General features: G+C 44.5%; 1 protein-coding gene across 3 annotated transcripts in view; it reads right to left on the bottom strand.

The window, feature by feature from the left end:
- The window catches only part of epb41l4a (erythrocyte membrane protein band 4.1 like 4A), a 253,139-nt gene that overhangs the window by 95,355 nt on the left and 130,532 nt on the right, over positions 1–27,252 (bottom strand). For all 3 annotated transcript variants that reach the window (XM_038805106.1, XM_038805105.1, XM_038805107.1), the window contains exons 8-12: positions 22,879–22,966; positions 18,559–18,647; positions 18,410–18,473; positions 6,061–6,152; positions 3,152–3,235 (exon numbers count right to left, since the gene is read on the bottom strand). In XM_038805106.1, coding sequence (XP_038661034.1) covers positions 3,152–3,235; positions 6,061–6,152; positions 18,410–18,473; positions 18,559–18,647; positions 22,879–22,966 — 417 coding nt within the window. The remainder of the gene's footprint in view (positions 1–3,151; positions 3,236–6,060; positions 6,153–18,409; positions 18,474–18,558; positions 18,648–22,878; positions 22,967–27,252) is intronic.

Here is a 27,252-nt window from a genome sequence, read left to right as displayed (position 1 = left end):
TACATTACCCCCCAACTACCCCCCCCCCCCCCCCGTATTCTCTGAGTTATCCTCGACATGCCTTCTGTGCTCTACCGCGGCATCTAGGTGTTTCCCAGGATGTACATCAGAGGTGGAGGCAGCCAGCTGCTTACCACATCCCAGGGCCTTTGATGCCCCTGGCAGGTGTCCTCTGGGGGCCCAGGTGAACTTTCCAGCGGCACATGCCCCGCTGTGCTGCACTGTACCAGTGCTGATTAGGAGACATGGCATGGTCAATGGAGTGGAACGTGGGGGAGCTGGTGGCCACCATTGCCACTCCATTGGCTGGGTCTGAGCTGACACGTAGCACCCCCTCCTTCTGGTCAGTGCCCATAGGGTTCATCTCAGAGCAGCGGGACAGCTGGATTGAGCCCCGGCTGCCCCAGTGTTATCCGGCCTTGCCAGTCCTGGCGGCTTCCCAATATCTGCAGCATGGTGTTGACGCCCCCAGCAATGCTTCTCAGTGATTGGGCCATGCTCTGCAGCTCCTCGACAATGCCCACCTCGGCTATTCCAATCTGAGACTGAGCCAAGTCCTGCAAAACCTCATCAAGGTTAGCCTGGTACTGGGTCATGCCCCCAGTGTGTCAGACAGTCCACCGAGGTCCTCAGACATTGTTGCCACCAACTGAGCAAATCCTTGGACACATCCACTCATGCTGCTGATGTACGTGCACCTGGCTCTCCACTGCAGTCTCCACTCTAGCAATGTTGGCCTCGGTACCATGCATTGCGGCACCAACTCCTGCGTCCGTAGCCTCTGAGACGCCTCCAATCGACTATGGACCCCCTGGAGTGTCGCTGACATTCCCCTCTGAATCTCACGGTCATCAGCAGCAGCTTCTTAAAAACCTGGTACAGAGGTTCAGCATCAGGCTGGGACCCAGCTGGGTCCTGGGATCCAGCAGACCTCCCACTGCTGTCTCACCTTGGAGTTCCTGCCTCCACCTGATGTACATCAGCATCTGTGTGGTGCGGCCCAGAATGTGCCCCAGAAGCCTGACCCCTAACGCTGCCCACCGAAGTGCGTGTCTCTGTGCTGGTGGAGGGTGGGGGTGATAGCTGTGACGCATCAATGGCAGCATCCTCGGAGCTCTCCTCTGAGGTGTTCTCATGGGAGGCAGGGGGAGCTACCCCAGATGGGCAGCGCCATCAGCTGGAGGTCCTGCGGGAGAATGGACTTGTGGTCATTGGGAGGGGTGGGTCAATCTGTATGGCATTACCAACTCACGTTTGATAGTCCATCTGGCTGGGGCCTGATGGATTCTCACCTCTGCGCCGTGCACCGACCACCGCGTTAGTGACTGCTCTGTTCTCAGCCACCCCTGTAACCTCCAGGGCCCCTTCCTCGAAGGTGGTGAGGATTCTGATGTCCGGCACCTCGCCGCTGTCTGAGCCCACTCCCGACGGTTGTGGGACAACTTCTCCTGCGGAGACACAAAGCGGGCATCATTAGCCGCATGTGTGGGTCATCACGGGGTGTGGGGGGAATAGGTTTTAGGTGGGGGGGGGAATCCGGAGCCAACCCAACCGTGTGGCCCAGTGTAGATCTTTGACCTTTTTGCGGCACTGGGTGCCAGTCCTCCTGGTGACACTCCCGGAGCTGACAGTCGCTGCCATTTCATTCCTGGTGGCACTGGCTGTCCTGCGGCTTGTCCTCCAGGACCCTCGGGGCAACAGGACATCTCTCCTGGCTCGGACCGCCTCTAGGAACCTCCCTAGATCTGCATCCTCGAATCGTGGGGCGGTTGTCTCGGCGTCATGGCTACGAGCTGAGTGGGGTTGGCTGTGCAAGAACAGTTTAAGTGCTGCCCTACTTTGTTAGTGGGGGGCTGGCGAGCGTGGCCCCGGTGAATTGGCTGGCAAGCTATGATTTGCGTGTGAAGCCCGTGGGGTCTCCTTAAGTGGACCAATTAATGTTGGATTGCGGTGACGGTGTCGTCTAGCTGAGCACCGGGAAGTTTGCGGCAGTTCCCGCTCGCTATCACACTTAGAAACATTTTCATTGAATTGAGCCCTAAATGACTGAATGGTTCACTGCACAGAAATGCAGTTTGGAGCTTAAAATCACCAAATTCATGTGAAGATTTGAAACAAGGCAGGAAATTTCACTTAATTTGCGCCGGAGAGAAATTCCAGAAAAAGTACTCAATGTAAATGGCGTTTCTAAGGTTAAACGTTACTAGGCTGAGAAAGCACAAGAAAATCCTCAAAAGCTAAGAATAACTTTGGACTGATCTGAGAAAATTAATGTCAACTTAACGAACAGTGTAAACTATACCTGTGAAAGGATTTTTCAGTTGTATTAAAATTAAAAGGGGCAATTCTGTTCTGTAAGCTGCCTGCCAAAAGTGGTGTTTTTAGTTTGTTTATTACAATACAAGTCTTTAAAGTGTCAAATCTTGAGTCATTTTTAAACTATTAACTGGAAGTTTGAATTTATTTAATTTTAAAATATCGGTCTCCAAGGAGATCATCACATGACAAAGCTGTACAATCTTATGTTGCTGTGTAATTGAAAATTCAGCTGCTATACAGGAAATAATGTGCTGTTAATCACACGCAATACGCAACAGCACATAATTAATTTGAGCTGCTATAAATGGGAAACATTTTGGGCTCAGTTTTAAAACTGGGGGTTATCTATTTCTGTGTTTACTTTTGTCTGCAGCCTCTGAGGATTTAGTCCAATCAATAAAGGTTCAACTTCATGAGACATGTTATTAAATTTAGCTTTTTTAATAATGCATTGCAAAACCAGAACTTATTCACAACGGAGACAGTAGGATGAGGTGTTTATTAGATAGAACAGGATTAAAAGGGAAAATGTCGCATATTATTGCTGGTATCAGTATTATTTTAAAGGAATTGAATTGATCGATTATCAATGAGGGAGAAATAGTTCACAAACAATAATGTCTATATTTAATATTTTCCCAGTTTGAATGACAAACCCAACAATTATTGCATTGCTATTAAGCAAAATTACCACAATGCTTCCAATGTGCAAATTTACTAAAACCTTAGTCAGACTTCCTCTTTAAAATGCAAAGATTACCTCAGAAGAAGAATTGCTCTGTACAAATTTCCTTCCCTTAAGCTAAAGCATTGTTCAGTGAAATCTGATTACCTGTATCGATGTCTGTACCCTAGGGACCCCAGCTTGCTAAGTTTTCGTGACATAGAATTTGAATACTCATCAGTTTCAGGCAATCTGATTAAATAAAATGAAAGGATTTTACTTAGAGAAATATAGTTGATAAAATATAAGTCCCAGCAGTGAGCAAAATGGCAGTAATGCTTTATAAGGTGCAATTTAATATAAATATTGTACAATTGGGAAGAACAAGAAGGAAATACAGCGTCAGGCTCAGCTATTGAAGGACCCAGCAGCTCAATATTTATTTATTTTTTATTAATGTACGGGATGGCTGGTTAAGCCAGCATTTATTGCCCATTCCAAGTTGCTCATCAGAAGGTAGTGGTGAGCTGCCTGAGAATCATAGAATCATACAGTGCAGAAGGAGGCCTTTCGGCCCATTGAGTCTGCATTGATCCTTGGAAAAAGCACCCTACTTATGCCCACACCACCAACCTATCCCAGTAGCGTACTAAAGGGCAATTTATCATGGCCAATCCACCTAACCTGCACATCTTTGGACTGTGGGAGGAAACTGGAGCACCCGGAGGAAACCCACACAGACGCGGGGAGGAAGTGCAAACTTCACACAGTCACCCAAGGCCGGAATTGAACCTGGGTCCCTGGAGCTGTGAGGCAGCAGCGCTAACCACTGTGCCACCATACCTTCTTGACCGCTACAATCCATGTGCTGTAGGTACACCTAGTGTGCTATTCGGGAGGGAGTTCCAGGCTTTTGACCCAGCTACGGTGAAGAAATGGCGGTATATTTCCAAGTCAGCGTAGTGAGTGACTTGGAGGGCAACCTCCAGGTGGTGGGGATCCCAGGTATCTGCTGCTCTTGTCCTTCTAGATGGTAGCAGTTGTGAGTTTGGAAGGTGATGGAACCATCAATTCACTAGACACGCGCTTTAAGATATGAACAGTGGTTTTAATCTACTTACAACAGAGCCAGCCTGTTCCGCGTTGAACTCTCGGTGAACTGAACGACTGGCTCTGAGCATTGGTATTTATACAGCAGTCCAGGGGGAGGAGTCGTGGGCGGAGCCAAGGGTGGAGCCCTGTACAAACTCCTAAGCATTCCCAGCGCTACTCTCCCTAGTGGTCAGGCAACGCAACTGCGCTTACAAATGCATGGTCTCATGTATATACAATACAGTGTGAATTACGGAGTTACATTCACCACAGAAGGTGGGGTGGCACAGTGGTTAGCACTGCTGTCTCACAGCTCCAGGGACCCAGGTTCAATTCCGTCCTTGGGTGACTGTGTGGAGTTTGCACTTTCTCCCCGCGTCTGCGTGGGTTTCCTCCCCGTGCTCCCGTTTCCTCCCAAAGGAACCTTGGTGGGTTACTGCAGTGCATCTGTAGATGGCACACAACACTGCCACGGTTTGTCAGTGGTGGAGGGTTTGAATGTTTGTGGAAGGGGGAGCAATCAAGCGGGCTACTTTGTCCTGGATGGTGTCGAGCTCCTTGAGTGTTGTTGGAGCTGCACTCATCCAGGCAAGTGGAGAGTATTCCATTACACCCTGGACTTGTGCCTTGTACATGGTGGACAGGCTTTGGGGGGGGGGGGGTTAGGAGGTGAGTTACAATGCACTCTGATAGCTAAAACTTATATTGAACAATGTAAATCTCCCAAGTAATCCACTTAGTGATTTAAAAAGATGGAGAATAGGCAAATAAATCAACGTTACACTTCCCATATCAACAAAGAACAATACAGCACAGGAACAGGCCCTTCAGCCCTCCAAGCCTGTACCAGTTATAATACCAACCTTTTGCCCTCAGCACTTCCTTGTGCCCTATCCTTTTCTACCCATCCTATCCATGTATTTGTCAAAATGCCTTTTGAATGCCGTTAATGTTTCTTCTTCCATAACCTCCCCTGGCAGCGCGTTCCAGGCACTCACCACCCTCTGCATAAAAACCTGCCTCGCAGATCTCCTCTAAACTTTGCCCCATGGACCTTAAACCTATGTCCCCTGGTGACTGGCCCCTTCACCCTGGGAAAGAGTGCCTGCCCATCCATTCTATCCATGCCTTTCATAATCTTGTAGACCTCTATCAGGTCACCCCTCAACCTCCGTCATTCTAATGAAAACAGTCCGAGTCTATTCAGCCTCTGCACATAGCTAACACCCTCCAGACCAGGTAACATCCTGTTAAACCTCCTCTGCACCCTCTCCAAAGCCTCCACATCCCTCTGGTAGTATTCCAAATGCAACCTTATGTAGGTTCTATATAACTGTAGCATGACTTCCATTTTTTATACTCGATGCCCTGTCCAATGAAGGGGAGCATTCCGTGTGCTTTCTTGACTACATTGTCCACTTGTGTTGCCACCTTCAAGGATCTGTGGACCTACACGCCCAGATCTCTCTGACTTTCTGTAATCCTAAGAATTTTGCCATTCCCTCTATGTTAGACCTACCAAAATGCATTACCTCACATTTGTCCGGATTAAACTCCATTTGCCATTTCTCTACCCAAGCCTCCGACCTATCTATATCCTGATGTATCCTCTGACAATCCTCAACGCTATCTTCTACTCATCTGCGAACTTACTAATCAGTCCGGCTACGTTTTCCTCCAAATCGTTAATATCCCTCTCAGTATTTGAATAAACTTTAAGTGATGAAATTGTATGTTCACTTGCAGTTTCTGCACAGTGCTTGGCTATATTTCTCTTTTGTGGAGAACAGAAACTTTGTATAAATTTACACTATATATATATATTGTTTTGAATGATTTGTTAAAGCAGCATTGTAATGTAGGTACAAGTGGACAACTGCTAGAATATTGTCCCATTGTCATGGGTATTTTCTTGCAGCAAATAAGATCTGTGTTAGTGCACTCCATATGATTTCTATCTCGTAATGAAATATAATGGCACATACCTGAAAAATGTGTGATATTCCACGCAGCATCTCCATAGATGCTTACAGGCTGCTTTGTTGGGTACCTCAAAGAAGTATGATGTTTCAGTGCACTTCAAATAAAAAAGTAAATAATCAGATGAAATTTATTTTACCTTCTTGGGGATTAATTATTACCATATAATTCACACAATGATGATAAATACCCCTTACTGAAATAAATGAAATGTTCAAGTACTGCCAGGAAGCTGTTTTCTGTCTGATTAAGGCTTGGCGAGCTTTTGGGTGGGACACATTTTGGAGTAGGCCACAGCCAAGCTGTAGATAAGCTTAGTAGTAGTGGGTGGGCGGGGGAAGGTCACAGAGAGGCAGGCAGAGCATGCTTCCCATTCCTGGAATTTAGAGTTTCCTGCACATCCTGTCAAATTGAATGGCAGGATAACTCTTCCACCTTTTCAACCTGTTTCCTGTCTGACCGTCAACTAGATTGACCAGGGGCAAAAGAAGCTCATGGGAGGTAGGGTCATACACCATTGGAGTGTGGGAGCACCGTGGTGGGGGTTGGACATCGGGAAGGGAATTTGGACCTCACAGAGATATTATCACGTGGAGGTAAGCTTGTTGGGTCTGGGGAAAGCACTCCTGCTCCTCTTGCCCACAAGCAGTGAAATAGTGACATTTACCTCATGGGTCCAGCTCCCCTCATATTTTACCTGACATGATTCCCGACGCCCGAGAATCCCGACCTCCTTAAGTTGTAAATAAAAATTAAGTTAAAATGGAAACATTCAGCCCCTCAATCTCCTCAGAGTGTATTGGTAACCCAGCCTGACCTGTCTCCATTAAAACCAGAACTGAGCTGGTTGGGGTCAGGTTTGAAAATGTAAAGATTTTACTATCTTACCACCACTAACTTGTCCATCCATAGGGGTTAACATTTCCTTTGCTGGGTGAGGTGGGCATAGATTTACCACAATTGGAAAGGAGATAATATTGATTACTAAATATGAATTTGGACCTGAACAGTTTTGTTAAATTTGCCACATTGCTATTTGCTTAATAGAATGAAAAACCGTTGACGATGGACTTTGAACAGGCATGGAACAAAAACACAGTCAAGACTTCACTGCATTTAGCAAAAGCCCCTTAAATGTTTAGAATACTCAAAATTCCAACACTTTAACCTTGTGCCTGAGAGTGGAATTTTCAAGATAGCAAATGAAGTATTATTTTACAACACATGACGAATGAATGTGGTTGCACTTTGCTGATCTTGAATAAAGGAGAATTTGGTACAATCAAGGTTTGGCTACAGTGGCTAGTCTGAAAACAAAGCTGTTTCTGAGTAATCATTTGCAGCTCAATGAAAAATGTGATGGTTCACTGTGCTGGATTGAAAGGAATGCTCAAGAACTAAAGGTGGTTTTTGCTAGGGTCATTCACTCTGACATTCTATGTAGTAAATTAAGTTAATCAGATAGACTTATTTTTAATAGGCAGTAAGCATTCATAAGCTTTACATAAAGTTTTTTTTAACATATCATATGTTATAATTATATTATTTGGTAAAATTAACCTATCTTTTTTCCTTCAGATGAGAAAGGATCTGCTGGGAACTTCCAGCATTTACTATTTTTCATAAATTATTTTATTTCCCCCTCAATTATATACAATTTATATTATTGCAATTAATTTTTACATGTACTCATGTTACATAGTATATATATTATGAATGATGAAATATAATGACCATATTCCCATAAACTGGTATTTGATATTTAAACATTATACCTCCAGGTCTTTCAGGTTCAGTAAATGCATTAATAACAAAGGTCACTGAAACATTAACTCAAAATTGATAAAAGTGGCAATGTCAGTAGGGTTTCCAAGTTGATTACTGCCCGCAGACTGATTGATCCTACAGACACTAGCTTCATGGAGACAAGGTCGTTATCTGACTTGTGACATTTCATGAACTTGAATGGAAAATTAAAGGTGCTATTGCTATCTTATCTTTCCAATCAACTAGTTGTCTTAATTATCCAAAATCAAAGAACAATACAATAGAGTCAGTCGCCCAAGACATGCACAGGCTTGATACTATAAATCAGCACTTTCAATTAACATTTTTGGCCGACAGCAGTAAGTTTTCATTTTAAAACTCAGCTTGTTGCTAATGGTGATCATTGTTTCTCATCTATTTGTACATCGACTAGCATTACTTTTGTTGAGGACATGGCCTTCAGAGTTAATAGTGAATAAATAATTTTCTTAGTAAATACATTCTAGGATTTAGATGTGAATTCTTGTAGCACAGCAGTGCTGTGTATATCCCTAGGTGACATAATGATAGGAAGCATTGTTGGAATCCTGGGAATCAAATGAAGTTGGAAAATAGACTATTTTGTCAGTACACATGAGGAAGACAAAAAGGCACAATCTTTACGCTTTATTTTCAAGGCAGCTGAAACCTGCAGGCCGTTATTCTATCCGCACAATGGCCGAATACCTTTGCTCCCCATTTATCAATTTGCTTCCAAATCCCTTATCCCTTAATATGCGTCAAGTACTCTTTCTTAGCCCAATAAAGTGACTCTACACCTAAAACTGACCAACCAATGTTTCCATAAGTTTTTCAGCATAACATTTGATGTGATCTCCTCAACCTTTTCTCACTCTTGGGCAGCCACATTTACAGAATGTTTTCAAACTCTGGCTCAGTCACAATGGATCAGAAGGAAGCTTCAGAAGGAAATGATGTAAGATAGTAGGAAACATCTGCTAATATTGGATCTCAAGCTCTAATTTATATAAGCATGAAGGAAGGTAATGATTTAGTTTGAACTTTGACAATTTCTATTGACAATATGAATTAAGAGCTACATAGTGGTTTGCCATCACAGCAATGTCAATAGCTTTGTCTGCTATAATTCTTGATTATCAAGTGAGCTAAATAATAAAGCTGTGCAATTCCCCCCGTCTTAAGGGAGGACACAACAACAGTTGGGTCAATTTGTGACATGCAATGAAAATATTCAGTGCAACAAACGCAAGTTTTGGGACGCGATTCGCCCAAAAGATTTACAAGGGTGTGATTCTCCGACCTCACTGCGCTCTCGCTTGAGTGAAACGAGGCCGGTGAATAGCTGGAGAGGCCAAAAATGAGAACTGCGGCAGGCGTCAAACAGTTTGCAATGCAACCGGCCTGCAGTCACCGTAGCGTGGCGAGAAACCAATGATCAATTCTTAAGCACCATTCCCATACAATTAATGAGAGCTACCCTTTATCCAGCCGTCAATCAGCGGCCTCCCCAGCAAGTGGTCACACTGGCACTGATTAGTACTCCCTTTGAAAAACGCGAACCTGGCAGACCAGGGCTTCTGTGGGGAGGCGAGAAGGTGAATAGCCATCTTTGCTCACAGGCAAAGTGCCCAGGGGGGGTGCTGGGCTCACCACCCCAGTGCTTGGTGGGGGTGGGGGACCCTCGGCTGGGGTAGGGGACTCTCCGCAGAGGTGGGCCGCGATGGAGGGATGGGGGGGTCGCTGGGGTGGCAACCAAGGAACAACTGTACACAGCACCAGCATGCCAACCCTTGGATCATGTGTACCCATTCCAGGGGCAACCTTTGTTCCTACCCATGTGTTCCACTGACCACTCATAACCCCTACAGACTGCCGAGTCCTTTGGCCATACGACTGAAGGCCATTGCTATGAAGGAATTTGCAATTGGGGTTAGGTGAGCACTTCACACAACCCAAGTGGATTCCCATGGGCATTTAGTATGTGGAAGTCATTGCCTAGTATTCCAATTACATCTTGATGCCTGGACACTGTGCTTGAACACTGCAAGAGGCGTCATCACACATGCAGCAGCCAACATCCGAACACCGAGGAGATGACACAGTTCCGGTGATATGTCTCTAGCCGGAGGGTGGGTGAGTGCCATGGGAAGGGGGAGATGCCAGGAGAGATGGTCCAAGGGTTTGGAGGTCGGTCCGCATTGCAGAAGAAAGTGACAGAGGCATCATAATGGTTGTGCACAAAGGTGATTATTGTGTTTGACAATTCCTCACTCTCCTGATGATGTCACCTGCCCCACCTCCCCCCTCCCCCACCTACCTCCCCACCCCCTCCCCCTATTCCCTCAGTGATCCTCAATGTGCTTTGCCTTCTTAGCTCTACCACTACGTCTAGGTGCATCCCCAGGATGCACATCTGAGGTGGAGGCAACCAGCTGCTTATCACGTCCCGATTATGGGAGGGCTTTTCCTGAGGAGACACAGAGAAGGCATCATTAGCCATACGCGTGGTTCACAGTGGTAGGAATGGGTGAAAAGGGAAGGTTTGGGGGTGTTGAAGGGAGAGGGGGGTGGAGGGCGGGTTGGGGTTGCATTGTGAGTTGAAGGGTGGAGGCTCGTGTGGAGGCAGAAAGATTTTGGAGGGTGTTGGGAGTGGTGCATTGGTGTCTACTGACTCGTGCTACCCGGTGTAGGTCGTTGACCTTTTTCTGGCACTGGACGCCAGTCCTCCAGGTCACACTCCCAGCACTCACAGCTACCAGCTATGGCTGACCCTCGGGGGAACAGGACATCTCTCCTGGCATCCACTGCATCTAGCAGCCTCCCCAGATCTGCATCCCCGAATCTTGGGACCGGACTCCTGGGTGCCATTGTTGCGCGTTGGCTGATCAATGCTGCTTAAGTGCTACTCAACCTTGTTAGCAGGGAGCTGGCGAGCACGTGCTGACGAATCAGCTGGCGAGCCTTCATTTGTGGCAAGAAGCCGTGAGGACTCGTTTAGTAGACCAATTAACGTTGAATAGAGTTACTGGTCTCACTGGTCGCGGCAGTTCCCATTCGCTAAAACACTTAGAAATCTTTCTGGGGAATCACGCCCCAAGTGTCATTTTAGCCAAGTTTGACGTGGCTTTTTCCGCCGGCATTTTGGGTGAGATCCAGACCGCTATTCAACCATATTTAGGGTGCGATTTAACGGAAATAAAAGAGTCCCGAGTCGAGCGTATTTAGCTGGGTTTTCCAGCACTGGCAGCACCAAGAACGACCTCACTGTTAAATGGGTCTCTGCTTCATTTCAGGGCTGAGGCGAGGAACGCCCTGCCGAGGCCTCACCTAGTCCCATTTCCTGCACTAACGAGCTCCAATCGCCAGTGCAGGAAGATTTTAAAATGGCACCCAGATCTCAAGACCCCCCATTGCAGCCTGCGGACCCCTAAACTCCCAACTCATCAATAAGGGTATCATCGAGCCCCCCACCCTGCATCTCATCTCATAGGGGCAGGGCACCCCCGGGCCTTATACCCGGCATGGGCATGATGCCAGCCAGGCACCTTGGCATTACCAGACTGGCACCCAGGAAGTGCCCCTGCCAGCCTGGCAGAGCCACCTGAACACCCTGGAAGTGCCATGGTGACACCCAGGTGGCACTGCATTGGGGCCCGGCTGGCAGTGCCATGCTACAACGCTATCCAGAGCACAGCCAGGGGACCCTGATCACTAGGAAACCCTCCAAAGTGCCAGTATGCCTGGTCCATGTATGTGGCAACCAGTTCTAAATGGTGCCGGCTCATGGTCTCAATCAAGGTTTTTAGGTCCCGAGAGCTGGGTCAATCCGGCGTGGACCTATGCAAGTGAGACTGGCTGCTCACGTGAATATGCAAATCTGGGTCTCGGCCTCAATGGGCACAATTGGGCATTACTCCTCCCCCCACAAAGTGAGATCACCCTGTTATAGGATTGTTGAGGGCTCCACTTTCAGGCCTACCCAAAAGAGGTACTTAAAAGAGCCGAATGGCTCATTTAAATATGTTGATCCGGATCTCGGCCAGTGCAGGCAAGATCCAGATCGCGACGTCTAGCGAGGTTCAGTTGAACATCTCGGGCGTCACAAATCTTGCGAGAGGTGTCTCACGGGATTCAGTGGCCTTGTTTTGACACCAAGCCAGGCACAATAAATTCAGTAAATCGCATCCTTGCTCTTCTGCCTTCTCTCAAACTACGAGGGAAAATTGGTTCCGATACCCGTATCTGAGGAAGATGCTTGGATTTGAGGCCCTAAGCTTTGGCATTCCTACCAAAACCTATCTGCCCCTTAAGCTGTTCCTTAAACCTACTTCTTTAACCAAGCTTTTTTTTTTATATGGCACTGTGTCAAAATGGCCCAGAACTTCCGATCTCCAAGTGACTGTATCCAAGAAGTACCCAAGATGTGCTGGAATATCTTCGGAAGTCGCCATGCACTGACCATGCAATAACTGCCTGGGAAGTTTGGACTTCTGATGGACAATACTCCAGCTCCTGGAACCCTCCAAAACTCTAAGTTAGGATTGGAGACTTTGAATGGTTCCAACTCACATGAAAGCTAAAGGACTGAAACCAATTCTAACTCTAACAATACTATTGCCCCCCCCCCCCCCCACCCCTTACCGGGCCTCACAACCAACTATCCGATCATCTCCCTGACCACCTGCGCACACACCCTGCCTCCCAACTATCCTCCAGACTGCCCAATTACCTTCCCTGACCACCCCCATCTACAACCCAGCCAGAATAGCCCCCTGCCACCCAACTACCCTCCCAGCCACCCAACTGCCACTGGACCCCTGACTGCCCCTCCTCATGACTCATCTACTCCCCGATCACCTGCTACCCTACCCCCTCACCCACCCATCTGCCACCCTACACTTACCTACCACCCTTCCTGCTCACCCTCCTACTTGTCACCCTACCCCTTCACCCACCCTGCCCTAATGTCTCACCTACCCACCTGCCACCCTATCCCAGTCAACCACTCACCTGCCACCCTACTCCCTCACCTGCCAGCCTACACTCTCACCCACTCACTTTACTCATTCACCTTCTCGCCGTAGCTTCTCAAAGTGGCTCAAAGTAAATTCTCCACTTACAGGAAAATGGATGCTAGTGCTGTAAATAGGAGACAAAGCTTGGCTTCTCTTAAGGCCCAGCACAACAATGAAGGACTCCCTAAGCAATAGCAACATAACTGTTAGCAGCATCACTTGATATTTTCTAACAAGTCTTTAATCATCATTTAATGGCCCAACGTAATCTTTGATGATCCCTCAGACTCTGTTCCCATTACAATCACAGTTGCCTATTAACCTCTTTTCCAGTAACTTTTCAGTTAATCTAATAAAAGGAGGTAGTTGGAAGAAATGTGATGGCACAAAGTCAGGTAAGACTTGACCAAAAATATTCTTTTAGATAAAAGTACATAATACTCAGGAATCCAAAGACAAGCACCGTGAACAGTTAAAGAAAACGAATGATGCTTTTGAAATGATGCAGTTGGCTGCAATTTTAGAATCACTAAACTTCAATTTAGCTATCCTGACTGAGAGCTTCTTTTTACTTGCATGCACAGGTAAGGGGAAGGGTTGATTTTAATTTGTTGAAAGCATTCAATCTGCTTTTTCACAAAAGCTGAAAATGTAAAATGTGGCTTTTGCCAAAGAGCAAGTACCAAATCCTGCTGCAGGTATTTTAATTAGAAAACTTGGTGGGAGAGTAATTTCAATCTGAAATAATCTACAAAATAAAACACAGTTGCCAATTCCTGACACTTGAACAATGCAACCTATATGAATCAATAATCATGAACATGAACAAAACTCCTTCAGATGTCTGAAAGTTCGTTCATGGAAAATGGGCTGAATTCTCCGTCGGCAGGATTCTCCGTTTCGCCGGCAGTGCCCTCATGCCCGGGGATTTCTGGATGCCCACAATGGGAAACAGTACTGGCTGGCTGGCGGCACGCAGGATGCCACTGTTGGCAGGGGCGCAACGCAACAGAACATAGGTGTGGCGGGACGGAGAATCCCACCCAACAAGTTTCAGAGATGGACAGAAGAAAAAGGATGTAATAATAAGAATAATAATCACTTATGGTCACAAGTAGGCTTCAATGAAGTTACTGTGAAAAGCTCCTAGCCGCCACATTCCGGCGCCTGATCGGGGAGGCTGGTACGGGAATTTAACCCGTGCTGCTGGCCTTGTTCTGCATTACAAGCCAGCTATTTAGCCCACTGTGCTAAACCAGCACATATTTCCCTCTAATTACTTGCAATGTTAATGACCTGCTTACAGTAATTGGAATAAATCCAATAGTTTCCACAACTAAGGGCCACATTTTAGCAGAGAACTTTAAAAATGTCAGGTGGGTGCAGAAGTCCCACTACCATTTCCAAAAGATCACGGGCAGGATTCTGCAGCCCTTGAAAGTCCAGACTGCCTTCACCAATGGGACAGAGAATCGGGCATCAGAGCAAAATCGGGATCAGTGTTGAGTGCCAGCCCAAACGGCATGCTCCGCACTACCCACCCCGCTGCAATGCATCATGGAGCTTGTTTATGCCGCCAGTGTAATGACCCATATCTATTTAGCAGGCTCGGTGTCCTATGCTCCGCCCCCTCATGATTTTCCGGTCCCCGCGACCGGGAATCACGTGGGTGCTGTTCACTTGTGGTCTCTACAATCATGGCCTTAATGTGGTGGACCTCGCGATGGGCCAAGTGGGCGACTCCTTCCCCCCTGCATTACTCAGCAGCACCCAACCCTCAGGGACACCTGTGATAGAGAGACCACCGAGAGGGACCAATGTAATAGGGAGATCACCTACAGAGACCCCTGTGATAGGAACACCCCCCCACAGGGGCCGATGAAATCGGGAGACCACACCCCACAAGGACCCCTGTAATAGGGAGATCTCCCACAGGCACCATTGTAATAGGGGGACCCCCCCACAAGGACCGCTGTGAGAGGGAGCCCCCCCCCCCCCCCCCCCCCCACAGGGACCCCTGTAGTATGAGGATCCTGCAGAAGGACCATTATGATAGGGTGAAGCCCCCCCCCCCCAGGGGCCCCTGACTAAAGGCACCTCCTCACAGACCCTCAACCACCCCCCTCCCCAGAACAGAGACCCCTGTCTGGAAGCTAGAGAGTAGTTCAGACAGGGAGTATGGGAAAAATTAGTGCTGTAATACTTGCAGCTCCACGTGTCAATTCCTCAAAGAGCAGCTGTGCCTGCGCCTGGATCCCATAGATCCGCTATCTGAAAGCCATTCATAGCTTTGTGTAGTGGTCTGTGATTGACAACTTGTAAAAAACATCTGCAGCTTTTATCAATTCATATTATTTCATGCTTCAGTGGCCTAAGTGATGAAACACCAACGTTTGTAAACATTGACCACCTCAAAGAAAGGTACGTGCAGTGAAATCACATGGAATAATTGGAATGCACTTTATGCTTGGAATGCAGATAATACCTGCTACGTGTCATGACCTGGAGCTTTTTAAATTTCCAGCCCTTAAAACGTGAAAAAAAGGCTGAAGCTTTCAGTTAGAATTTTAAAAAGCTCTGCTTTGATTGACAGGCCATCTGGTATAGGTTAGAAAAATACATTACCATTGTTCCTGCAGTTCCAATCGAGTTCCTTGTCAGCATTTCCAAAGGGCTGTTATTCCAACTAAGTTAATTCTGAATGTTTGGCTGAGTTTCAAGAGCTAAAGTAAGAACTTATCCCAACAGGGGTAGCACTGAGTTCAAATTTTGATTGGCAGTTTAAAGAGGCTATTAAAAGATTAGCTGTCTTTCAAGTGGATATGAATAATCTTGGGTAACTCTCCACTGGCTGGCTGTTGACTTCAAGTCAGCTGGAGTTAAATGAACCTCGAGTCCCAATATCGGGGGTGCCTCAATCTTTACCATGCAGACGCAGGGAATTCCCGCTGTGCCCCCAAATTCTTTCCGCATTTTGCTTCATGAGGCAGGATTCTCAGGTGCTTTTAAAAACTTTTCCAATTAAAATTGTGGTCCTCTGCAACACTGAAACATTTTCTGTATATATATATATTGATGCACACCCAAAAGTAGTGCAAGAACATTGAAACTGATTCAAGTGCCCTGGCCAATATGTATCCTTCAACCAATATCACTAAAAACAGATTATCTGGTAATTATTAAATTGATCTTCGCAGGACCTGCTTCGCAGGACCTACTGCCACAATTGCTGTACTATCCCTGATAGACACAATTTTAAAATTAATAAGTTGATTTCCCAATCAGGAACTGCCAGTAAGCAGCAGCGTTTGCACGGAGCCCTGGTCCAGAAACTGGGGCAAGCAATGTGTGACTTTACATCTATCAATTTAAATGGACAGAAAATTAGGCAGCATGTGATAAGTAAATCAGTCCTGCTATGACAGTGCATTGTTACAATAACTTTTTTTAAAGCAGCAAGATTCCACAGTTTAAGACAGAGGAATTATTGCCACACAGGAGTCAACAAAGCAAACACGAAGGAAGCATTTTAACTAAATGGGAACAAAGTCCCATAGCGAGTGCGTTTAGCCACATATTTCCTGGTGCTGGCAGTGCTGAGAAACACAGCACTATCAAACGCCACTTGGGTTAGAAAGGGGGCCTCAGTAGGGAATGCGCAGTTGAGGCCACACATAACTCCGTTTTCTGTATTGAGGAGCTCAACTCGCCGTAACCCCTCAGTGTAGCGAGAGATCGGGATGCCATGTGAAAATGGCAGCCCGATCTCTGGAGCCCCCGGCACGATGCACGACCCTCTCCAAGCCCCAATTCACTATGAGGAGGTTCCATCCCTCCCTCCACATCCCTGACCAACACCCGCGCAGGGCACCACCAACCGAATTGCCACTGTGTGGAAGTGCCAGCTTGGCACCTTGACAGTGCCAGGCTGGCACCCATGCAGCACTGCCAGGGTGCCTGAGTTGCACCAGCAGTGCCAGCTTATCACTTTGCCCAGAGGGCATGCACCTGGGCAGCTCCAATCCCCTGGAAGACCCCCACAAGTGTCATCTGGCCCCCATTTGTGGAGACCAGATAGATCCTAATGCCTCAAGTGTCTCAGAAAACTGCATATTTGAGTGAAATTAGCTGTCTCGCTCTAATATGCAGATTTGCCAAAACGTGATCCCACCCACAATGGGATATGGGCGGTTAGGTCCCGGGTGCAGAGTCGCCTGGCTTTTATTGGCTATGTTTCGCCGCGGTGCGCTGCTTTGTGGGCACAGCCTGGCTGTTCGATCATGCCTTAAATATTGTTTGTCCTGTACTCGAACATCCAGAATTAGCATGACTTTAACATAAATTAACAGGTAAACTGTGGTTAAAGATAAACTATAAATAGCACAATAAATGGCAGACACAACTAAGTTATATCTTCCAAATTGGTTCAGCAGTCTACTCGGATTTTAGTGGTCAAACTCAGTCACAAAGTACTTCGAACTAGATCTTCCTCACAGACAATTTCACTCCTCTCCTAGTAGCTAGTCTGATACCCAGCTGAGAACAGTGCACAACCAACATGAGTTCCTTGGCCACGGCCTTCACCACAAATGGCACATATCTGCAGAATCTGCTCAACTCAATCTGGATGGTGGAGATCCACCAATATTATCTTCAAGTAACAAGAACCGCTGCACCAACTATATCTTTGCATATTCTCAACTTCTGGATCTAGCCTCTTTTTCTTCAGTCTTCTTTAGCTTGTTTGTACTGCAGTGCTGGGCTCATTAAGTGCTACTGCTCAGCTCAGAGTAATCTGTGTCCTCATACATCTTATAACCAGGGTCAGTATGCACAGAGGGTCTGTTTCCAAACCTCAGTTTGTTTTTGTTTCATTAGAAATTGGGAGGGTCAGTTTCTTTGCTACGTCTACCTGATCTGTTTTTCTTTTCAGCCAGGTTTCTGTTTCAGTTAGTGTTTGCCACAAAAAAATACAAATACATTTTAAAGTCACAGATTCTCTCACAATATAAGTTTTGAAAATGCAGCATTCAGCTGATTGCTTTTAACAAGCATGGTAAGGTGACTAATTGCAATATTAAATTAAATCTGCCACTGGAAGTAGAAATTAGGTTTGATAGTGAACTTTATTTTCACCTTTTGGGGCTTCATTTTGAATATTTTACATCTTGTTTTGAAATGAAATATATTTTGGAAATATTAACCTAGTTGTTACTTTGGGCAACATGGTGGCGCAGTGGTTAGCATTGCTGCCTCACCGCGCCAAGGTCCCAGTTTCGATCCCGGCTCTGGGTCTCTGTCCGTGTGGAGTTTGCACATTCTCTCCGTGTTTGCGTAGGCTTTGCCTCCACAACAGAAAAGATGTGCAGGGTAGGGTATTGGCCACGCTAAATTGCCCCTTACTTGGAAAAAATGAATTGGGTACTCTAAATTTATTTTTTAAAACCAGTTGTTACTTAATGGCACAATCTTTAAATCAAGCGAAAACAATAATCTTATGAAGAAGGGTCTGAAGGATTGATGTCAAGGAAAATACTGATGTGATACTTACATCTTTGCCTATCACTCTTAGCTCAAACTGAGTTTCTCTGAAGTTCACCTTGGTGATTCTCGGCCTGTTAGCAAACAGATAAATTTTTTTACTTCAAACGTAAACAAGTGAGGGAAGATAACAATCAGTGTATGTTTAAAATCACCTACCAAAAATACTTTCCAACTTGGATTTTGTTCTTGTAGACAACAACTCCAACTGGTGTCAATCCTAAAAAATACTCAGTCTGGTTTTCCCCCTGGAATTCAATAAGAGGCATCATTTGCAAGTGTTAACTAAAAATATTCATACCATTTGTATACTTCCTGTTCCGAGGGTTTTTGTTATGTTATGATTTATAGTCGTATTCATGTGTACGAAGGTGATGCTGGGGGGCCAAGTTCACAAGTCTGTCTCCAAACCCACTGACTTTATTCCACATATTCTGCTGGTAACTAAACACAGCACAAGCTGAAAATTAACCAGGCTCAGTGAGATAGAACATCAAATGTGAGATGGCAGCAGGAGAAGATGAGTAGGAAATAGCAACAGAATGCAAAGGATTAGAATTTGGATATGAAGACTCTGGAGCATAAAATTGGCATTATCAGCTGATTGTCTCCTTTACCCCTTGTTAGATGTGTTGTGCAGCAGAGAACTCTATAAATCCATGTTTAATGTGGATTCTCTGGGAGCATATTATGTCATGGTTGTTAAAAATATTGCAGCATTCAATCAGTAGGAAGAAAAGGGATACCATTGCCAGAGAAGTGAAAACTGGTCAAGATGTTGGACATAGCAGAAGTAGGCCCCTTGAGCCTATTCTGCCATTCAACATGAGCATGTGTGATGTTCTGCCTGAGCTCCACTTGCCTGCCCTTCCTCCATGGGTTCCCTGAGGCACCAACTCAGCATTAAACATACTCAATGATAAAGTATCAACAACTCTCTGGATTACAGAATTTAAAAAATACAAACCCTCTGAGTAAAGCAATTTCTCTTCAACTCAGTCCTGGATGATTGCCCCCTTATCTGATACTATTCTCTGGTATTCTAGATTTCCCAGCCAGGGAAAACAATCTCTCAATGTCGGCACTCTCAAGCTCCTTTAGAATCCTGCATATTACAATGAGATTAACCTCTCATTCTTCAAAACTCCAGGGAATATAGGCCCAATTTATTCAACTTATCATCAGAAGACAACCCTCTCATTACAGGAACCAATCTAGTGAACCCTCAGTGTACTACCTCCAAGGCAAGTACACCCTTGCTTCGATATGAAGGCTAAAACTGATCTCCTGGTATGACTTCACCAAAGCCCTGTTCAATTGTAGCAAGACTTCCTTATTCTTGTACTCTGATGCCCTTGCAATAAAAATCAACGTGACATTTGCCTTCGTAATTTTCTGATTTTTATTTTTTTTACAAGAGTAAACTCAAGTGCTTATGAACACCAACATTTACAAGTTTCACTTCTTCCAAAAAACATGTGGCATTTCTATTCTTACTACCAAAATGAATAACCTCACACTTCCCTGGATCGTACACCGCCTGCCACTTTGTTGCCCACTCACTTCACCGTATCTCTTTGCAGCCTCTTTGTGTCCTCCTCACAGCTTACATCTCCACGCATGTAAAAGAATATGTGACAAGTAGTTAAACTAGAATTAGTACAAGAAAGGAGAGTCAATGACTGATGGAAAAAAGAGAAAATTAGATTCACATGAGAGAAATAGCAAAAATGGCAATCTGGTTGAAAGTGGGAGGATAAGAGTGCAGTGATGACAGGGGATGACCAGTACGCATGATATCAGAAACAAGAGTACCATCTTAATGACAGATTAGTACAGCATACTTTATTAAGAATTTTTTTATTTTTCCCAGTTCATAGGCATGTTCGCTGGTGTTAATAATGATTTGAGTGACATGAGTTCATTGACACTTCATAAAATATTTGTAAAAATATATACACATAAAATGTTTCTTCAAAACCGCTCCATATTTCGCAAATCTAAAAAGATCAATAGTTGCAAGAGGTAAGGGTGTTGCAAAGGCGCCAGGAAAATAAATGTTTATCCCTTCAAGGTTCCGTAATTTCTAAATCCTTGGCTGCTAAACCTTTTCAAGAGAAAGAAATTTAAAAGGTAAATGGCAGGATGTGGTCAAATAGAAGGTAACCTCAGACTTTTTAGAAATAATGGCGATCACAACATATCTTAACAAAAACTGTTTTTGAATTTTTTTTTAAAAGAGTACCCAATTCATTTTTTCCAATTAAGGGGCAATTTAACGTGGCCAATCCACCTACTCTGCACATCTTTGGGTTGTGGGGGTGAAACCCACATAAACACGGGGAGAATGTGCAAACTCCACACGGACAGTGACCCAGAGCTGGGATCGAACCTGGGACCTCAGCGCCGTGAGGCAGCAGGGCTAATCCACTGCGCCACCATGCTGCCCTATCTTAACAAAAACTTGAACTAAAGAACTGAAATGAAATTATACCTCAGGTCAAATAAATACAGGAATTCAAGCAGAAATTCAGCATAGCTCTCCAGAAATGGAACTCCTAAAATTATTATTTTTATTGTCAATAATAGTTTTATGTCCATACAAATATAAACATTTTATTGATTTATATAAATGCACTGAAGAGTCATGAGGACTCAAAATGTTATCTCCGTTTCTCTCACCACAGATGTTCCCAGACCTGCCGAGTCTTTCCAGCATTTTTTTGTTTTTATTTCAGATTTCCAGCATCTGCAGTATTTTACTTTTATATAAATACACTGTATGACTTTAACTTAGAGGCATGCAAAATTATTTATACATGTTTGGGATCTTATACTTACAATAACAGGCACGATTAACCACATTGGAAAGATGTAACCTGTCTTAAGGCTGATGCAATTTTATTAACTTGATTTTATATTGGACCTTCAAAGGGGTAAAACATCTCAAAGTGTTTCACAAAAAAGTTATGAAATAAAATTTGACACCAAGCCGCATAATGAGATGTTGGAGAAGATGAGCTTTATCAAATAGTAGATTTTAGAAAGTGCCTTAAAGGAGGATAGAGAAGTAGAGAGATGGAGAAGGTTAGGAAAGGAATTCCATACCTTAAAGGCTGAAGTAATGAAAACACAGCCCTCAGTGGTGGAACAATTATAACTCGGAATGTGCAAGAGGGAGCATTGAAATTCTCAAGTCTAGAGGTAACTAAGGCATGGATGAGGGTTTAAGGAGCAGATAAGCTGAGCCAGGACTAGAATTGGGCAATTTTATGGAGTTGTGGTGACAGATGGATATTTGATCCGAAGCTTATTTTGGGATCATATATGATACCAAAATAGCTCATGGCCTGTTTCAACCTAGGGAACAGCTTTCGTGGTGGGGACTGAAGACAATGGCTTTGGCCTTCCCAATACTTAGTTGTAGGAAGCTTCTCCTTATCCAGTATTGGGTGTTAGACAAGCAACGTGGTTAACTAGAGAAATCAGAAGTTGGAGAGGGGTGGTGACGAGTAAAGTGTGGTTTCATTAGCGTGGAATTTGATGTTGTGCTTTTAGTTAATATTATTGAAGGGAAACATGGAGATGAGTTAACACGGATTAAGGGCAGATCTTTGGGGGACTCCAGAGGTAATAGTGCAGGAGCTGGGAGAGAAGCCATTGCAGAAAACTCTCTGGCTAGGAGTGGATAGATAAGACAATTAGACAAGTGGAGTCCCACCCAATTGACTCACAGAGGAGAGTGCTATTACACTGAGTAACGTGCACTGTTGATAACAGATTTTACTTCATTGCACATCATGGGGGAGGGTGCGACATTTCTTTTAATTGTCAGACTTCCTAATGGCTCTTTTGAGTTTAGCGGTATGGTGCCATGCATAAACAGACAAGGTAGGCACCAAGTTTAGAATTATATAGATTTACCGTGCAGAAATAGGCCCAAGAGGTCTAAAAAGATGCTTAAGTCTTCCCCGACCCTATTCCATCCCAGCGATCAGTATATTCTCCTATTCCGCCATGTACTTATCTATAGCTGCTCCTTAAATGCCCCTATACTATTCGCCTCAACTACTTCCTGTTGTCATGAGTACCATACTCTAATCTGCCTCTGGGGTTAAAAAAAATGTTCGTCTTGAATTTCTCGTTGAATTTATTGTTGACTAATCACTGGTTTTTGAGGTATTTTATCTCAACCATTGCAGTGATGACAGCACTACAGCTAGCTTCTGTCATAAGGCAAGGGCCCAAACATTATTATCCAGTGGCCGTGCAAGTATATATGCATTGACGCCGAGTAAGTACAGGATAACATTTTGTTGTGCTAACTCCACATCTGAGTAGCCACAACAGACTTTCAAGGCACTTGGGGAAAAAACCTTCGGGGCCATTAAAATCATGGAACCTGACTTGGAGCAAAAGGAAAACAAAATCTTGAAAATTACCAGTTACTTTAATCACATTCATGAAAATAGTACTTACAAAAACAGGATGAAGATCAACTCCATACATCTCTAATAATTTGGCAACCTGCAAGTAATTAAGTTCTGCCTCAGCAGGAACCTGGCCCCTAAGGAGAAAACAAACAAAGTATCGTTGAATATTGCTGGAAAGAGAGATATCTTGCTGAAGCTTTTCAGCCTGTACTCATCAAGACAAACACAAGAATGCTAAATGTCAAACTATCTAAATAATTTATATCACACGAGAAGGAGTGCTCATTGAAGTTGACTCGTTTACTGGAGGAGAACTCTCCTGCTCTTACAACCACTTTGAGAAGAACTGATTAAGAAAAGGACTAGTATCTATACAGTGTTTTTCACAAACTCAGAACATTCTCAAATGCTTTAAAGCCAACAAAGTACTTTTGATCTGTAGTTTGTTGTAAAGTAGGGAAATGTGTTAGCCAATTTGTGCACAGCCAGGTTCCACAAAAAGCACCATGACAATGACCATATCATCAGCACACTCGCAGGCAGTGCATTTCAGATGCCAACCAGTCACTGCGTGAAGAAGCTTTTCCTCATGAAACTGTCTCAAATCAGGAAATAACATTTATTAAACATCATAACTGAAACAATATTCGGCTAGAATAAAACACTTTGACAGAAATCAGAAAAGAGCTTTTATAACTAATTTGAAGGGAGTATTCTATTCTACGTCATTCCAGCCGTCTGTTTTATTGTAAATTTAAAATGTTGAAATATAATAGAATAGAACAGGTGAGGTTGTTTGTGGCCATGTATTTATCACTGGTAGAAACTGCACATAGGACATCATTCTCCGGCTCCCCCAGCTGCGTGTTCATCGGCAGCGGGAGGCAGCGTGTTTTTCTTTGGTGGTGGGATTCTCCATTCCCACCGCTTACAATGGGAGTTCCCAGGCCCCGGGGGGGGGGGGCTGCTGCCAGTGGAACCAGAGAATCCTGCTGCCAGCCAATGGTTGGAGAATTCTAGCCATCGTGTTGTCACATTAGAGTTTCTAAGCATCACTTTAAACATTTACAATTCATTACAAATAGTGTTAAAAACATTACAATGATCCAGGACCAACCAGACCATTCATAAACTTAAAGGCCGATTTGATTCCAAGCTTCATTTCAGACCACAAATCCTCTCCACGACTAAATCTCCCGACTTACCTCCACCTCGGCAGCATAGTCCTCTCCTATCCACCTTTTCTCTATTGCTCCTTAAAAACCCTTATGCATGCCTTCAATACCTCCAGAACTCCAAAACATTCTTTGTTTGCCTCCCTTATTCCACCTTATATAATCTACAACTTGCATAACATTTTACCATCTGAATCCTATTCCATTCACCTATCGTCCCTCTCCTCACTGATTTGCTCCGGCTACTAAACCCCCTCCCTCAGAAGCATCTTCAAATTCATGTGTTACTCTATGGATTTATTATCTTGAATTATATTCCTCAACTACTACTCATCAATTATTATAATACCTGGAATAGGCGGGTTGTCTTATGAGGAAAGGTTGGACAGGCCAAGCTTGTATGCATAGAACCACAGAATTCCTACAGTGCAGATGAGGGCCATTCGACGCATTGAGTCTGCACCTACCCTCTGACAGAGCATCCTTCCGAGGCCCACTACCCCACCCTATCCCCATAACGCCACTTAACCTGCACATCTTTGGCCTCTGGGAGGAAACCGGAGCATCAGGAGGAAAGCCATGCAGACACGAGAGAAAGTGCAAACTCCATACAGACCGTAATCCCAGGTTGGAATTGAACCCGGGTCCCTGGTGCTGTGAGGCAGCAATGCTACCACTGTGCAACCGTGCTGTCCTCATTCTGCTGTAGTTTAGAAGAGTAAATGGTGACTTGATTGAAACATAAGAGCAGCACGATACATTGTGGATAGCACAATCGCTTCACAGCTCCAGGGTCCCAGGTTCGATTCCGGCTTGGGTCACTGTCTGTGTGGAGTCTGCACATCCTCCCCGTGTGTGCGTGGGTTTCCTCCGGGTGCTCCGGTTTCCTCCCACAGTCCAAAGATGTGCAAGTTAGGTGGATTGGACATGATAAATTGCCCTTAGTGTCCAAAATTGCCCTTAGTGTTGGGTGGGGTTACTGGGTTATGGGGATAGGGTGGAGGTGTTGACCTTGGGTAGGGTGCTCTTTCCAGGAGCCGGTGCAGACTCGATGGGCCGAGTGGCCTCCTTCTGCACTGTAAATTCTATGATCTTGAGGGGCCTTGGCAGGGTGGATGTTTCCTCGTGTGGGAGAACCTAGAACTAGGGGTTACTGTTTAAAACATAAGGGTCATCCATTTAAGATAGTGATGAGGATAAACTTTTTCTCCCAGAGGGTTGTGAGTCTTTGGAACTCCCTTCCTCAAAATGGGGTGGAAGCAGAGTCTTTGAATATTTTTAAGGCAGAGGTAGATATATTCTTGATAAGCAAGGTGGTGAAACGTTGTTGGAGGTTAGGCAGGAATGTGGAGTTGAGGTTACAATCAGATCAGCCATTATCTTATTGAATGACAGAGTAGGTGCGAGGGGCTGAGTAGCCTAATGTGGCCTAACTGCTCCTGATGCATATGTTTGCATGTTCAATTAACAACCTTCTCAAAACATTTTGCGGGGTTAAACAAAAATATACATTTTTTAAATTTACGGGATGTGGACACTGCTGGCTAGAGCAACATTTATTGGCCATCTCTAATTTCTCTTGAGAAGGTGGTGGTGAGTTGCCTTCTTCAACCATTGTAGTCCATGTGTTACAGGTGCACCAGAGTTCTGATAGGAAGTAAGTTCCAGGATGATAACCCATCAACTGTGAAGGAAGGGTGATATATTACCAAGGCAGGATGGTGAGTGGTTTTGAGAGGACCTTCCAGCTGATGGTGTTCCTATGTATCTGGTGCCTTTGTCCTTCTAAATGGTAGCAGTCTTGGGTTTGGAAGGAGTGTGCTTAAATATGGATGCCTCCAAAAGGTAATAAATTTTAGCGTCACCATGCTGGGGAATGCCTGTCGCTGTGTGACAAGCACGTTCAGGAAGATTATGTAGAAAATATGTTAACTTGAAATTGATAACCACCTGAAGTGGAACTATTTGAAACTGGTTGATGTGTCCCAAGTCTTAAAATGAATGTAATGATGTGTATTAAATTTCAATATAGTCCCTATGCTCAAAATGAGAATATACTGGAGGTGTTGGTGCTGCATATCAATAAGAACACTAAGCACTGGAATGCTGCTTCTATGGTTTTTAATGACCAACAATAAAGGGGGAAGATACTTGCTGGATAGAACACTGTAATTAATGTATCTCAAATCACCAGAAAGTATTTTAAATATGCAACAAAAAATAATCACACATCGTGTTGCAATGCCCAACTGTATTAAAATGAATGCAGTCTCAAGCTTCCTAACATTTCTTATTGTATTCCACTTTTAGCTAAAAGAGGTCAAATGGATTTCATGTTTTCTTTTATAAATTTATAGTACCCAATTATTTATTTATTTATTTCCAATTAATGGCAATTTAGTGCATTCAATCCACCTAACCCTACACATCTTTGGGTTGTGGGGGTGAAACCCACGCAGACACGGGGAGAATGTGCAAACTCCACACAGACAATGAATGACCCAGGGCCGGGATTCGAACCCAGGTCTTCAGCGCCGTAGGCTGCAGTGGGATTTGATGTTTGATCATTTTATGTCTTTCACAAAATGATTCTATGTCAGTCTGGAACGCAAAGTATATTTCTTGGCATTTAAACGGCAATAATATATATATATATGTACATATTTAAGAACAGATGCTATAACAGTAAATGCTCTAAGAAATAACCAAATTGATCCCATCATCCAACCTGGTGTGAAAAGGAAGGATGTTGTCATGGAAACAAGGCTGAAAATCTGTAGTTGTTCCAGTGCATTCCTGCTACAGAGCTGGCAGGAGGGATACTCAATAAACAAGGACCCAAATATGTTCTGTCCCAACCTTCATTGCCATTTCCAGTGGCTTTTATGGGGACAGACCTTTATTGTCCCTCACAAGAGCACCAAAATAAGAGATGTTCATACCAGAAGATTCCTCGGCCTCTTTTATTCTAAGAATGCCTGCAGCCTTTCACTCTAATGATATTCTTCCTAGACATTTCCCTACAAACAAATTTCCAAATAGTACTGTAAACAAAGGATGACATTTTTACTCTCAACATCATACTTATTCTTGAAATCTACTATGGTGTGCATAGAAACCACTGTCAAGGATTCACATAAACCTATACTTGCACCAACTGGGTAGGCTTAAAAGGCTCTCCCATATGCCTCACTGTGGTCTAAAATAGAACCATGCAGATTGCCATTCTATGATTGGTAAGCTGG

Source organism: Scyliorhinus canicula, chromosome 8, assembly GCF_902713615.1.
Source record: "Scyliorhinus canicula chromosome 8, sScyCan1.1, whole genome shotgun sequence".
Taxonomy (NCBI): domain Eukaryota; kingdom Metazoa; phylum Chordata; class Chondrichthyes; order Carcharhiniformes; family Scyliorhinidae; genus Scyliorhinus; species Scyliorhinus canicula.
The sequence above is the reverse complement of the archived record's forward strand: the minus strand, read 5'-3'. Positions and strand labels throughout refer to the sequence as shown.